We start from the raw sequence: 16725 nt of genomic DNA on the forward strand, positions 1-16725 counted from the left end.
GTACAATCCTTATCACAATTTCTATCTAAACACAATATGCATGTATAAGTAGATTCCCAACAGATTTCACATTTCCACACTTTTAGGATCTATACAAAGCATGTGAAAAAGGTTTAACAAAAATCCTACTTTAAATTCGGTATCATATAGTCATGTTGTCAGACGCGAATCAGTTCCAGTGATTTGGATTGTGTTGTGGCCGATGAGCGTTTCTCCTTTGCTTTCTGCAAGTGAACCGAGCATTGTTAGTTTACATGACTATAATCATTGGACTTTAGCTAATTCATCCTTTTCTTTTCTCCTTTTATGAAAAGTAACATGTATGAAAAGTAAACCAACCATTTCTGCCTCTGTGTTTCTCCATGCCTTATCCAATTCCTCGAAAACCAGATCTATTGTTGGACGACCTCTGCTCGAACTTGCTACACAAAGTACTGCAATTTGCAGTATGGATTCAAAATCAACAGTATTTACACTCCCTTTCATTCTAGGGTCCTGAAAATCTGTCAATGGGCGTTTCCCCATGTTCACATCCTTTGCCTGCATGACTTTCATGAATCAATACTTTTGGTGCAGAAATTTCTTTGATGTTCTCAAAAGTTCACTTATTTCGCGTAGTTTATTTACACCATTGAAACGTAAAAACACGTGGTATTAGCATATAGTCCTAATCTGGGGTGCAGCTGCACAAATAGTTGTTCTCATTTCGAGTAACAAAAGTTACCTTTCTTGTGAGTTGGTCTCTTGCCTCCAAATCAAGTTCAATTACTCTTTGTCCTGATAAAAGTTGCAGAATAACAATTCCAAAACTGTAGATATCACTAGCACAAGTCAATTTGGCATTGCTCATATATTCAGGGTCCATATAACCTATGGTTCCCCGAACATCTGTAAATACTTTGGTCTCATCCATTCCCAGCATCCTTGCTAAACCAAAATCAGAGAGCTTAGGATCAAAATTTGCAGTCAGAAGAATATTAGTCAGCTGCAAAACCAACAAGCAAGAAACATTGTCAAAACTAACATCATTGTCCAGTTCTCGAGGCAAATGTTATATATTTATGTAGTATTTTATTAGTGAGATAGAGGTATCTCTCCCCTTTTCGTATGAAATGGTAAAAAAAAAAAAAAAATTCATAGTTATTTCAAGTACTGTGGTGATTAACCTTGATATCTCTGTGAACAATGCAGCCATCTATATGATTATGGAGGTATTTGAGAGCAAATGCGCAGTCCCTTAGGATTTTGACCCTTCTATTCCATGTTAGGACAGTGTCTTTCCCTAAAAATAGATAAAAAGGATTAGACATCTTCATCATAGTGTTCCAATGGACTTAAAGTTATCAAAATACAGTGATTGGAGAAGAAAGTTGTGTACTTAGAACATTTTGTGCTAGATTTCCGGCTGAACAGTATTCATAGACTAAGTATTGTTCCCCATCTTCGATGCAGCAACCAAACAGGCTGACAAGGTTTGGATGCCTGACTCTTGAAAGACCATCAATTTCCCGGTAGAAAGAATCTGAAGTGTTGCTCTTATTCCCCTTGTATATATGTTTAATTGCTACAAGTTGTCCACTGGGTAGCATGCCTTCGTAAACCTGTCCTGCACTTCCTCTTCCAAGGCACTTCTTTTCACCACCATAATCAAGTGCATTGTGAATCTCAGATTTGGAGAATCTGTAGAGGCCAGAAAATGCGGGAGCAATCTCTGTGATCCGGCCAGGTTTTTTCTTCTGATTTCTCTTCTTTGTTACGTGTTTGATCAGCATAACAACCAATGTTAACCCAATGATCACTAGACCAATTGATAAGATTGCTTCTGCCAAAGTATCTGTTACATTTTATATGTCAGTCAGAACAAGTGTTTCCTTTATATGGTAATTATTTTTTGATTTAACAGAAAGTATGGATGCTGAAACGAATTTATACTTACAGTTGAGTTTAATGTAATTCACAGGCTCTGCACAAGCAAATAACAAAATTCATTAGCAATTAGCATATTTAGCATTTTAGTTTATAACCAGAACTTCCAATAGTAGCATTTTATCATGCCTTGCACATAATAAGAAAGCCAGTTTGCGACACACACACAAGCGCGTGTGCAATTGCACTTGTAGCTGTAGGCACATCCATATAGCTATTTATGGACAAAGTTTGTGTACCTGGAACAGCCAAGGCAGGCAAGCACCTGGTGAAATAGTTTATGATTAAAGTATTATCCATGTTCTTAGCTATTATTGAGACAATAAGAGCCAAAAGACAGGTAGCTTTGTCAACTTCATTTCCCTGAGCTGATAACCCATCTCTCGCCTTTAATATTGCAGTTGTGCAATTTCCACAGGCATCATCAAATGAAGAAGAATTGATTAGAGAACACTGGCTTATGACATTTTGATTTTCATTAAACAACTTTGACAATTGAAATGTAGAGCATTGTCCATTTCCATAGAAGAAATTGTCAAAGCCACAGGTTTTAACCGAAACACCGGGCTGAAGCTTAAAGGACCCGTTACAGTTTTTCCACTGATCGTTCGGGATGAAGATATTTCCTGATGAATCATTAAGTGAGTGCAGCGCTAATGCGTGTGAAAACACGGTGAGGACATTTTGGCAGCAACTGGTTTTCGGGAAACCATTCCAGTCTTTGACCTTTTCCTCGACACTACTGCATCCGCCAATCGGCAGGTAAGGATATGCACTAAAATTCAATGTGCAAGCTGCATGTTTTTCCGATTAGATTAAATAATATTAGCCAACACTTATAACAAGAAGAAGAGTGTTGATCTAAGAAGTCGTCAACTGTCGAAATTGTGCAAGAATCTACAGATGCTGTTGCTTTTGAGGACTGACATGATGGATATTCAAGGTGGCCTTGGGGTTGCCCAGCAGCAGAGGAGTCACTTTATATACACATAAATGCCCTTATTTACCAACAAGTACATGCACTTGGATGCTTTTATGTAGAGCTGTCTAGACGCGTGTTTTTCTGTAGATCAATCCTTAAAGCAACAACATTCCAAGATTCTCATGACAGTTAGAAATTTCGACGTCAACTAAGAATTTTGCGTGTGTGTGGTCGTGTGGTGCAGGGTGTTATGGGTGGAAGGTAATTTTTATACCTGAATCTTCAAGAGATGGTGACAATCGTGAAAAAGCTTGAACATAGAAGAGAAGGATGAACAACAAAGAAGCTTTTTTGTACTTCATGATTCTTGCATTAGTCCTCTTCTTGTACAGCAGATTTCAGATGAACAGTTTTTCAAAATCTTGCTAGAAAAGCTTCATTTCTTGAAAAACAGTTTTTTTTAGACAAGCAAGGTGTGGATAATATTTATAGCAGAAATCTTGTTTAGAATCCTTAAAGTATCCGGATATTCTTATATTATATATATTTCTTGCTTAGTTTTGTGCTCAGCATTGTTCTTACAACATGCAAGAGAGCATCTGTGCTGTCTTCGGCATTAACGAAAACAAAAGTATGCCAAAAGATACTAAAAATTATCGAGAAAAATCTTGATGTTTCCATCGATGAACTCATTAGCAGTTGTCTTTGTTTAAAAAAAAAAAACCAATTACGACTATACTTTTAACGTTGTTTCATAACTATTATTGACCTTTAAAAAAAAAATAAAAAAAATTCAATAGTGGCGGTAGTTTTAAAGTTGTCTTGCAACAGTGCACTGAATTTATAAATTATTTGATTAGTCATTGCACTTTTAAAGTTGTGTTTTTGAGCAGTCATTGCACTTTCAATATTGTTTCCAACTTTAGAATTTTTCGCATGGTCTTGGTGGTTTTAAAGTTGTTTCCTAGTTACCCTTAAATTTGTTTTGTGAATATAGTTATTGTGTTTTCAAAGTTGTGTTTTCTAGTACTCACTAACTTTGAGGGTCCGTTTGATTCCAAGAATGAAATTTGAATGGAAAGAAAATGAATTTCAAGGACTTGAATTGTCTGAAACTTATTTTACTGGAAATTGTTAATTAAACGTGTTTGATTGATATAATTTTTCACCTGAAAAATATTGAAATTTTAGATCTTTTAGTGTTCGTATGACTATGTTTTCCATAAAAATTATCAATTAAAGAGATATAATTTGTTTCAATTGATAAAAAAAAAAAAAAAGGAACTGGAAAACCAAAAATCGCCAAACTCATGGGAAAACCAATTCTTCCAAAAGGTAGAAAAGGGGGTGTCGGCGGGAAACCAATTTCCAAGAAAATTTGGCCAATCAAACATGCAAAAAGGTGGAAAAAGAATTTTAATTTCCTATTTTCATGACAAATTTGTGCAATCAAACAGGGCCTTAATGTTGGTTTTGATCTATCATTTAGGATCATTACATTTGTCTCATCATCAAAATAATTAATTTTCAAATAGAAAGAGATAGAGTGACAAATGGAAAACACTATTGAAATTTACACGATTATTAATTTTGAATCATTATTGCACCACCAAGGAAGCTCCAAGTGCAAAATCGACACTTTCGATAGTTAGGGCTCACTTTAAATTGACCCAAACACTAACAAGGATACTCCAACAACCACAAAGCTCAACCAACACAAACCACAAAGGTTGTCCAAGATTTCATAAAGAAAACATTCTATCTCACAAAGAGAAAGGAAGAGGGTGGCTTCACACTCAAAAGAGAAGAGATAGACACACGGCTGTCACAAGATTTTTACCAACAGAACATGGTTGCTCACTAAGAGAAAGGAGAAAAACAGGCTGCCTCACTTTTTTTCTTGCCTACCACACTTAACATCAACAAATGACAAAGGAGCAACATGTAAGCAACCAAGCTATAGCACAAGCAAATGGGCCAAAGAGGGTGCAAAAGAGCCTACGGTTATAATGGACCATGAGCAAATAATTCAATGAATCATTGCTTCAAATGGTTCGTTAAGTCTTGGGTCGAGCTTTTTGTTTGGGTCCCATCTTTTGGTGTTAATTCAATATTCGTTCGAAGTCTATGAAACTAACTTAAATGTCATAGACTCGAGGGATTTATTGAGTATTATGATGAATGTATGTCACTCATACATTTCATACTATTTTAACATGATAATTTTATTAGATTTTATGAGTTTTTAGAACGTTTAAGATATTATATGTTTCGAGAGAAAGTATAATTCTTTTAAAGTTGTTTCAAATACGAATCATAATACTTGATAATTTTCTAAATTTTTTATTCGGAATAGGGATATTGAAATTGAATTCTAAGAATAATTTTTTACTCGACATTCCAAAGAAGGAATAGAATTACATTAGGGTTTACTTATAAACTTAGGAAAATCAATTGGAGATAACTAGAGAATTGAGAAACAAAATTGATAGGCAGATAAAAATAAAAATTCTAGGCTCTTCTTATATTGCTTAATCCTTAAAATCTGTTTTCAATCGTTGATTTAGTCAAAATTTCACGCTAGATTTAGATAAAAACATCAATATAAAAATTTTGATTATCTAGATAAAATGAAGATTACTCTCATTATAGTGCTTGGTAAGAATTTGATTTTCAATTCATGTGGGTTCGATATCCTGGTTTCACAGTCTTATTACAAAACTTTACAATCGTACGATTGTGATATAATCGATATAATTTACACGTAACATATCAACAAAAAATCCAACAACTAAGAAAAAGTTTTTAAAGTTAAGCAATTATTTAAAAACGATGCTTAAACTACTGTGATCATTTATATTTTTAACCCGTTACTGTATCAGTATTTTTCTCTATATGTTATTGAGACAAGCAAACAGTTAAAATTTTAACTTTTGAGCACAAATAAATGTACAAATTCAACATAGTAATAAGTGTCAAATTTTAATTTCTTTTCATTGATAAAGGTTGAAATTGTACATTTATTGAGAAATTGTACATAAGGGGCTAGTTTTTAACTTTTAGGCATCGTGATTAAATAATTTCTTGGGTCAAATTCAGATGAAAAATTACAAAGATTTCAACTTCATCCGTTTAAGTAAGGAACCAAACTTCCCTAAAGGGAATTTGGCGCGAATGGTACCTTTGCTTTCAGCGTCGAAATGGTCCTTAATATTTGTTTTTTTGTATGAACGTCCCCAATATATGTAGTTTGATGCACAATTGGTCCTTTATGAAAAATCAATACACCCTTAAATATGAATTAAGAAAAATTTCAGACTTTATTTAATAATATTTGACTTAGCATATTTAATATATCATTATAGTCGTGTTAATAAAATTTTTCAAAATTGCATGTAATTCCTTTGTAATGTAAAAAAATTGAATAAAAATTAAGATAAGTGAATAAATAAATAATAAAATGATTTATATAATTTTATGACACTCAAACTATATTATTGTGTTTTTATTTTATATAATCAATTTGGTCAATAAATTCTTAAATATAAGAACTCGTTAATTTCTTTTATTTCTTTCATAACATTAGGGACCTAGTTGCAAATTTTCCGACCTAAAATTAGCCTATGTTGGTCTCCCTTTTGTTCAAAACTCATTTTTTTCTCATACTAATTTTCGATCACACATTCATGCAATAAAATATTTTTCACGTAAACTTAAATATATTTTCTTACTTTTTAACCACACCTTCTTTAAAAAATCACTATCCAAAACATCGTTTTCTTCCAGAAACTCTTCTAAACGGGAGACAAACATGGCTTAATAGCAAGTTGGTCTTTGTATGAAAAAGGAAGAATTGTCCACCAAAACACTTAGCTTGAAGACATCCATGCCAATAAAGTAATGATAGGGACTATTTGCACAAAGAAAGCAAAGGTTATGGAACATTTGTGAGAAATTCCCAAAAGGAAAAAATAAATAAATAAATAAATAAAAATTCGAACAGACAAACGAGGGAATTACTTTGGGTGGAGTCATTGTATTATCTTAATATTTTAAAGGGTTAATCTCATTGGGTCACTTAACTTTAATTTATTAAAATGACACCAAAACTTTCGATTTTACTCATTTCGTTAGTCCCTTTAAGGTTTTAATACTCCATTAGCCATGGTTTCTAGGTAAAACGATGCATAATTAATGTTGTGGCTGTAAAGAGTTATATGTATGTATGTATACATTATACATACATACAGATGTATATATATATATATATTTGGGTGTGTGTGTGTGTGTGTGTTTTTTTTCTAATTTTTCATCTTGAAAAATTAATTTTTTGATTGTTACTTTTTTAAGTTAGTCGTTATTTTTGACTTCTTCTTTTACAGATGGAACTCGTTTCTCACTCCTACGTCATTTTTACTTTTTGGAGACGGAAAAATTTTTGATCAATTCTGTAGGACTTGTTCGATAATGAGTGTGAGAATTAATCCTTTGATCGTTACTTTCATCTGTGAAAGAAAAAGTCAAAAATAACGACTAATTTAAAAAATTAACGATCAAAAAATTAATTCTCACAATCATTATCGAATAAGTCACGTAGAATTGATCAAAAAATTTTCGGCCTCAAAAAGTAAAAATGACGTAGGAGTGAGAGCGGCCCCACCCACCTAGCCATCCCCCGACGCCCAAGAGAAGGCAACGTTGCAGGGCTCTGTATCACTCACAACTCACAAGACCTCTTATCCTACTTCAACCCTTTACAGCTTCACACGTCTCCTTCTTCTTTTCCCAATTTTCTTCATTTTCATCTCCAACCAACTTTCTTGCTGCTGAAATACTCCGTAGCACCATTCCTATATCAGCCATTCAAGGTCTGTCCTTTTGCCTCATCTTACATGCATTTTTCATGTCTATAAATAAGTCTGAATTCATGAGAAATGGATATGCACTTGTTTTGTGTTAAATGATACGAATTGAAGTAAATTGGTGACTATAGTCTGCATTTTTGGTCCACACTAGAATGTAGTTCCCACAATCCTGAATTTCTTCAATTTAGCTCGAGAATTGTGAAGAAAATCACCATAGGTCTTATCTTGTTAGCTTTCTGATATCCCATTTTATCCCCATAAATGACGAGGATGATTTTGGTGGGCTTTTGGGTCTGAATATGGGTTGAGAAAGAATTGTACTCTTTTTAGTAGTGAAATCCATCTGCCTATTTAGCCCCTGTTTGACAGCCATTTTTGGTGTAGAATGTGTTTTTGAATCGTAAATTTTTGGAGAACCTGTGGTTAAATGTAGGAATAAGTTTTGGGTTGATGTGAAGAATATTTTATCGTGGGAATGCATGGTTGAAAATGATTACGCGAAAAAATGAGTTTTAAAAGAATGGTAGTCAAACAAGGGCTTACAATAACTTCATCATTGAGAGTGTGATATTTACATTAAACCTTTCAGTGTCAATTTTATAATTTCTTTATCCAAGACTTCTAACGGGTGCTATCTGAAGACTGAAGAATAGTCACAAATGCGGCTCGAGGGCTGCATTCATTTTATGGTTAATGAAAGTTACCTCAGTTTAGAAAAGTAGCGGGAAAGATGTTTTTTAATCATTGTTGATTCACAGCGTATATCTTAGATTCCAGAATCAGATTGGGAAGTCAAATATCTTATTTGAATTTAAAATCAAGGTGGAAGATATGTGGTTTAGTACTGAGAATTCTCTGTTAGCTTATGCCATGGGTTCAATACTGGTTATTTTTGTGATTAATATTTTCTAGCATTGCAATTAGTAGCAATGTCTGAGAATTTGTGAAGAAAATTGTTGATTCCAGAATTAGAAGGATCATAGGATATTAAGTGCAAAGGATATTGAATTTTCGCAACCATAGAGGCTGGTTCCAGTTTGAGTAATGCTTCCTTTAGAACCAAGTAACCAACAGATAGTATGTTGCAGCTATGAAAACATTGGCCAAAAACATACATTAAATCTAACAGTATAGCTGATCAACATGCAAATTTAGATTTAGCCAACAGCCATTGCCTTTTATCAAGATTTGTTTTTGACTTTGTTAAGATTTCTGGTAATATTTGAACTGACTCTTTAATTCTAGCTTGTTCACTTTAAATTTTGTGAAATAATAATGTTGGGGCTTTTGGGTTCTATGACTGATAGAAAACTGTTCATAAATGTTTTGACCTACTGATGAGCACACACATATTTTGCTCTTCCATATGCATTTAAGTGTGGTACCTTGTGAATTGCCTAAACTTTTCCGACCAATTTAGACATAAAAGAAATAAGCACTCTAATTAGTTAAACTACTTACAGGTTGCTGTTGGCAGTGATCACACTGAAGCATGGCTTGCTCCTTTTGTTCGGTAGTTTCCAGTGATGAAAGTTTCCTTCTTCACTCTAAATCACGACTGCCTATTGGTGAGAAGTATAACCCAACTGGGGATTATTCTTATGGTAGTGTAGTGGTGAGAATGTATTGCAGTAAACGGAACTCCAGATACATGAAGTTGAAGGCTAATCAAATTTGTAGAGGTCTTGGGTCAAGATTTTCTAATCTGTTTCGATGTGAAATGGACAAGGTTTCTTCAATCTATGACAATAGCACAAGTAAACCTGAGGTAACCTCTAATATTTGGCCTTTGTTTTTCATTTTTACTTCATCTATTAGCATGTTAAACTCTGTCAAAAAATTTTGCAGAGAAAAATGAAATTCCAATTTCATGATGCTGTGACATTCACTGTTTGGAAGCAGTGGAGCTACGTCAGCAGTGCAGCAATCTTAATTATATTTACATTATTGGTCATTCCAAATGCTAATGCTGTAGATGCTCTCAAGACTTGTGCTTGCTTACTGAAGGAATGCAGGCAATACATTCTGTTAATCACTTCATCTAAAAGCTTAAGTTATTAGAGAGAGTCATATTTATTTAGATTAGCTCTGAACTCATCCATATGTAAATAGTTTGCTTCGGAAACTGATATTTCTTCCCAATCACATTGCATGTATCTGTTTTCATCCCGTGTAATCATGTTTCTCTAAGAAACTTTGCTTAACAGTGCTTTAGTTTTCTGTACACTGTCTTCTGATGATCACTACGGTTATAATTGACCTGTAGATTGCTAGTTAACTCGTAAAAATATCATATATATTTTCACACCATATTTGATCTCTGATTCCTCTTGATCCTTATGATCAGTTTTCACGATCGCATTGTTGGAATCAACCTCAAAAGTTGACCAAGTTATGGCAGCACTTAGAATCCTTGTCCTGTAGATTTTACTACAAATTTCATCTATAGTGTTGATTCATTATCCTCCGCTTCGTATAGGGTGTTTGGAAGTGATGTACAACTCTTTTTACAGTAACCCATAAACTGGATCTGTGTTAACTCTTTCCCACTGTTCCACCATGCTAGATGGTGGATGGAAAGGGAGGGAAGAATCGTTATGTTTTTAGATTTTGTTTTTTGGGGTTGGGAGGATGTAGAATAGGGTGTCTTATTCTGTATTTTAATTTAAGCCCTAGGAGTGACTGCATTTTAATTATTTTTTCATGATTTATTTAGGTGCACTCGATCTATTTAAAGTAATTCCTCCAGTTATGCCTCTTTGGTTTTATGCCAACCTAATAAAACTTATATTGACCTTGTTCAACCGAAAATTCTTGCACTATAACATCTTATTGTTGTGTGTTGGTGCTTCAGAGAATGGCGAACATCGCCTTTGCCCCTGTTCAAGCTCTAAAATCTCACTACTTTCTAATCCCCTTCAGTAGCAACCCAGTGTCTTCATAAATCTTTGACCGCCTCAGCGTGACTAAAGCTTTTATGAATGTTTCCATTTCTCTTCATTCCAAATTTTCTTGAACTTTCTGTTCTTTGATATTATGCTTTGTTTGAGTTACGATTTGTATTGTTCACAATCATTCCAAAGTGCATGTAAAAAGAACTCAACAGTCAAAATGATATGGTTTGTGGTCTCTTCGGTGTCTAATTCGAGGTTTTTTGTCTGTTTAACCATGCTCTCCCAAATTTTGCTTAAATAACAAAAGGAATAAATGTAAGTACAACTACGCACACTATATGCATATTCTCAAGGTTCCGATTTTCATGCAGGGTGGAGCTCGCCAAGTGCGTTGCAAACCCATCATGTGCAGCTAACGTTGCTTGTCTTCAAACTTGCAATAACAGACCCGATGAAACTGAATGCCAGGTAAGCCATCATTTTTTTTCACATTGTACTACCTTGTTATTGGTGTACCACACAGATCTTGATTGAAAGTTATGGCTCTTTCTTTCACAGATAAAATGTGGTGATTTGTTTGAAAATAGCGTTGTAGATGAGTTCAATGAGTGCGCAGTCTCGCGAAAGAAATGCGTACCACGGAAATCTGATGCCGGCGAATTTCCTGCACCTAACCCCGCTGATCTTGTCCAGAACTTCAACATGAATGATTTCAATGGGAAGTGGTTTATAACTAGTGGTTTAAATCCTACATTTGATACCTTTGATTGCCAAGTGCACGAGTTTCGTACAGAATCAAACAAACTTGTGGGGAATTTGTCATGGCGAATACGGACTCCAGATACTGGATTTTTCACACGATCAGCTGTACAGAAATTTGTCCAAGACCCAAAATATCCTGGAATACTGTACAATCATGACAACGAGTTTCTTCACTACCAAGATGACTGGTATACATAACTTCATTTCTATGCCCTGCTTGCACAAGCATTCATGCGTGCTTGAAAAAGTTTATATTCGTTGGCATATATGCATACAACTCACCAGTCTATGTTACATAGAGAGTCATTCATGGATTGAATATTATAGTGTTGAAAAGTGCTAGGCATGATCACAATTAGCAAGGAAAAGTTCAGGGATCGACTAGTTCTGAATGACACTAACAGAAGAAGACAATACAGGAATTTCCACGTCTCTTCAGTTTTAGATAATGATTCACCTAAGATTATGTTGCATCCAAATAACTGAGTGTCTTGCACAAGAATTGAATTGCTATAAAAGCATTTACAAAACCATTGTATACGTACTAATTATTTTGATTTCCATGAGAACTGGAATTTCATTTTCTGGAATCCTGATCATACTTGGATCATTTAGAGTTCAATTTTCTTGTGGAAAAACTAACAAAAATATGGTAATCATTGGAATGATGAGTCAAGAGCCACCTTATAGTTAGTGGCGGCCTAACTATAGGTGGGGTAGGCTTTTTTTAGGCCCTTAAATTATGTAAAGTTAATTTGTTGGTCGAAGAAAAACGAAAATTATATTTATGAATTTCCTTAAAATAAAATTATTATATGCAAATACAATAAACTAATAAAAATTGAAAATGCAATTTTTATTATTATTATAAATGGCCTAAAACTTATCATTTAGAATTATATATCACAAAAATATATCACAAACATTACTTGCACTTTATAACTAATTTGACCATTTATCTTCCAAACATTCATTTCTTAATTAAACGAAATGTCTCTTTGTCTATTCAAATTCCACGTCCAACGATCACCCATCATAACTTTTTTCAACTCAACAAGAAATTAATTATCTCTCTTTGAACTAAAATTTTGAAGATTCAATTTAGTAGATTAGTTTGGTCTCACTGCCATTGTTATAGCTTTGCATAATTCTCTCTCTCTCTTATCTTCAAATCATAGGCTGTTGCTGTTATTAATATTATTATTTTGCTTTAACTTCATGATAATAGCGTTTTTAGATGTTTGATGAAAATATTTTGAATTTAATAATTCTTTTCTGCATTCATACTTCTTATTTGTAAGTTAATTTCTTATTAATTAATATAAAATTAGAAGCTCATTTGTATTTGATCATCATGTGTATTATTTTGTTACACTCTCTCTCACAATCAACATTCTTCAATATTGTACATGATTACTTAAATGCATATTCAATTTTGTTTGAAATAATTGTAGTGAGAAAATGATCAAATAAACAAACAGGCCCCCTTGCCATTGTATTGTATTTTTATTTGCCAAACTTCACTTATAATTTGTATTACATGTTAAGAGTTGAAATTTTGTTATTTTCCTCTTCAAATTTTCAGACTTAATTGTCTATATTTGATCCTTCATTATTATATTAAAACTCTCTATTAAAAGACTCAAAATATAGAGGGACTCATATTTGAAGTTGGCATGAGGCTCCCAAATCATCAGAGCAGGCCCTGCTTATAGTCTAATAAAGGACTTCATATTGAAAGTTCATTTCATGAGTTCTTATGAATAGTTACATGGCCTTTATTTTCCATAGCCAGATGAAAAGGAATGGTCCTTGTCTCAAAAGCTTTTATTTCTAAATGGTCATGAAATTCCATGTTCTTGACTTGTCTGATTTCCGAATTCCAAATTCCGAGTTTTCATCCATATGTGCAACCTTTTGTGTGTGTGTGTGTCTATTTCTTTACCTTAATACGTGCACTCAGACAATGCAACGAACTAATCTACTGTTAAATGTGATTTCTTCAGGTACATTCTTTCATCGAAGATAGAAAACAGCCCTGATGATTATGTATTCGTCTACTATCGAGGCAGGAACGATGCATGGGATGGTTATGGTGGTGCTGTGGTATACACGAGAAGTGCAGTTTTGCCCGAAAACATTGTACCTGAACTGAAAAGGGCTGCAAAAAGCGTAAACCGTGACTTCGACAAGTTTATAAGGACAGACAACACTTGTGGACCCGAACCTCCTCTGGTTGAGAGATTGGAAAAGACGGTGGAGGAAGGAGAGAAGACAATAGTAAAAGAAGTCGAGGAGATAGAAGAAGAAGTAGAAAATGTGAAAAACACTGAGGTTTCTTTGTTTCAGAGATTAGCAGAAGGATTCAAAGAACTCCTAAAAGATAAAGATTATTTCCTAAATGAATTGAGCAAAGAAGAAATGGAAGTTTTGAATGAACTGAAAATGGAAGCAGGGGAGGTAGAAAAACTCTTTGGTGAAGCACTACCAATAAGGAAATTAAGATAGTTTCTAATTAAGTGAAATGGTTGTTTTGAACTTTTGAGTATATATTAATTCAAATTTACAGTATATTTACTTGTCAATTCTTTCAGATTATAGAAATTCAGGATGCCATCTGTGTAACTGTGTTGATTTTTTGCTTCCTTTTTCTTTCTTTTTTTTTATTTTTTTTATTTTTTAAACGACCTCAATTGTGTGGGATTTATTTATCTATTGGAGAAAGTAAAATCTTGCTTAAATTTGTCTTGTGATTGTGGAATGCCCACAGAAGTAAATAGAGAGAGGCTGAAAATAGAGGTATTAAAACATAAAATGGGTATGTAAGTTTGGATGAATGTAGTCTAAATGAAGATCTTTTACATAATGTAAATATTCTATTCGAAAGTTTTCTTTTAGTTGAAAATGAAATCAGATTAAGTGATTGCTGAGATTCGTGCAAGAACATTTACTTTGTATTTTAAAGAGAAGGGTCAAAAATATATTTATTCTCATCCAAAAAAAGAAAAAAAGAAAAGAAATATATAATATGAGGATCGGATTGATTCATCAACCCACTAATATTGCAAGTTGGACCGGTCCAGCCCACCATGTTCTTTTTATCATTTTAAAAAAATTAATGCGATTTTAAAATTAAGTCATAATGACAAAAATGAATTTTATAATTGATATGTTTGAAAAAATACGTCATTAAGGGGGTGTTTGATAGACATTTTTATGTAAAAATGTATTTTAGAATAGTAAATTGATATGAAATGTGTGGTTGAAAAATAAGGAAAAGCTTTTAATATACGTGTATTATTATTTTAATAAAGAATGTATAGTTGAACAGAAGAGAGAGAAAAATGCATTTTGAAAAAAATAGTTACCAAACGGAGCCTAAAGAGTTTGTAAAATAAATAATTTACAAGTAGAATTCACAAGTAATATAAATTATTATAATATCCCATAGCTCCCGTTTGTTTCCCATTTTTTCTTCATTAAAATGAAAAATATGATCGTTATTCATCACATCAAGTCACTAAATTTGAATTTGTATCTCTTGTGTGAATTCCATAACGATTATATTTTTCATTCTCATTTTTACATTAATATGTATCCAGGGCCATAGAATAGAAATGAGACCTCTATTAATTTAATTTTTTATTTTTTTATTTTTTTTAAATCAGGCCAATTGGACAAGTTCACAATGGGCGGAATTATCTTATTGATGACGCTTTTCATAATTTCGTGACATGTTTTTCAAAGTTAGGTACAAATACATCAACCCTGATCTCTTATTGCCATTGGAAATGATAAAAACTTTACATTATTGATGTGACCAGAAAATTTTAATTTTGGTTCTATATTCACAATTATGATTCGATTTCAGAGAATCATAATTAAATTTCTTTTATCAAATAAAATTTTTATCGTGTCTACTGAAGGCAAGAGATTAATTTTGACAAGTACATAGGCCCAGCTTGACCCACATTATTTCAAAAAAATACGTTCTTAAATAATGATTTAACAACATTTCAATCACATATTTTTTAATAAAATAATATTACACGCATATCTAACGTTTTTTCTTATTTTTTAATCACAAATTTTTCATTAATAAACTATTAAAAAATGTATTCTTATGAAAATAATGTGACTCAAATAAGGGCATTATCTTTTTTGCATTAGGGCTAAAATCCTATGCCTTAGTTTGGATAACATTTTAAGTAAATTAGAAGTTAGTTTTACTTTTCAGTTAAAATCAAACTCTAATTTTAAGAGTGTGTTCGGTAGTTATTTTCAGCAAATTTTAATAGAATTTCTTCCCGTTATACAGTATGATGGCAGCTACATTTACTGATAAATTCAAGGAAAATTACCTTTGAACCCCTTTGCATTTATTTCATTGCATTCTAAGAGTGGCATTTTAGAGAATTTGCTTCTTGCTAAGTCAAAAAGGACGGCTGCAAAGGGCCCACGTCACCATTCCAACGGTCAAAAAAGTTCTAAAAATTGTCGAGAAATGACTACCAAACACAGCTTAATAATAATTTAAAATTATTTCTTGCTATCATCCACATATTTTGTGTGGTTTAAAATTTTTGATAAAAATTTGAGTCAAAGTTAACAACAAATTTTAGTCACACATTTATACGATTAAGAATAAGTTATTAATGACTGGACGAAACCAAGAAACTTCTAAAACATTTTGTATAGTTCATTGTATACGGTCACCGTTCACCGAGGCTTCAGTCGTCGGCTTGAATCACGTATCTTTCTAGTAAGATTGAGAGAAACAAAGTTTGATCTGTATTTGTTTACAACTTTAAGAATGGCTAGTAGATTCTTCCTATTTTTCACAATAGCCTTTCTTATCAAAAGTACTATATTGCCCTTGATGAAATTATTTGCAAGATTTATCTTATATCTTTAAGGAATTGTCAATCAGGTCCTATATCTATATTTTTCAATCTTTTGAACACCTTTAAATATTCTTTATATTTTAATAGTTCTTCAAAGATTATAGGTTGGCCTTTCTTAGTTATATATCCTTTAAATAATCCTTCTGAAATTTCTTCTTGTATATCCGTATGTTTAGTTATAATATCTTCTACTTTTCTTATTTCTCTATAAGTTTTCACAGAATCAAATCCTATATTATTCTTACAACTATAATCTATATCTCTATATATTTCTTCAATTTTTTCTTTACCAATAGGGAATATAACATCAGATTTTACATCTAATTTAAGCAGAAAAGAAACATCTTCTTCATCTAAAAATAAAATGAGATTTTTATCATTATTAACAGTAGAAGTGGATGCTTGTGAATTGCTCATCAAAGATAATTAAAGCATAAGAATGTAAAAATAAG

General features: G+C 32.7%; 2 protein-coding genes across 2 annotated transcripts; one reads left to right on the plus strand and one right to left on the minus strand.

Moving 5' to 3' along the window:
* Positions 1 to 76: 76 nt before the first annotated feature.
* On the minus strand, positions 77 to 3064 carry LOC111390355 (putative serine/threonine-protein kinase). Its single transcript, XM_023015380.1, has 7 exons — positions 2166 to 3064; positions 1937 to 1963; positions 1379 to 1834; positions 1167 to 1282; positions 725 to 985; positions 340 to 540; positions 77 to 224 (listed from the first exon to the last, which is right to left on the minus strand). Exons 1-7 carry the CDS (start codon positions 2224 to 2226, stop codon positions 159 to 161), a joined length of 1188 nt encoding a protein of 395 aa, XP_022871148.1. The 5' UTR covers positions 2227 to 3064; the 3' UTR covers positions 77 to 158.
* A 4490-nt stretch (positions 3065 to 7554) lies between these two features.
* LOC111390352 (violaxanthin de-epoxidase, chloroplastic) lies at positions 7555 to 13962 on the plus strand. Its single transcript, XM_023015378.1, has 6 exons — positions 7555 to 7716; positions 9177 to 9481; positions 9562 to 9728; positions 10979 to 11075; positions 11166 to 11557; positions 13376 to 13962. Exons 2-6 carry the CDS (start codon positions 9206 to 9208, stop codon positions 13875 to 13877), a joined length of 1434 nt encoding a protein of 477 aa, XP_022871146.1. The 5' UTR covers positions 7555 to 7716; positions 9177 to 9205; the 3' UTR covers positions 13878 to 13962.
* Positions 13963 to 16725: the final 2763 nt, after the last annotated feature.

The sequence above is a fragment of the Olea europaea genome, unplaced genomic scaffold, assembly GCF_002742605.1.
Source record: "Olea europaea var. sylvestris unplaced genomic scaffold, O_europaea_v1 scaffold673, whole genome shotgun sequence".
NCBI classification, from domain to species: Eukaryota; Viridiplantae; Streptophyta; class Magnoliopsida; order Lamiales; family Oleaceae; genus Olea; species Olea europaea.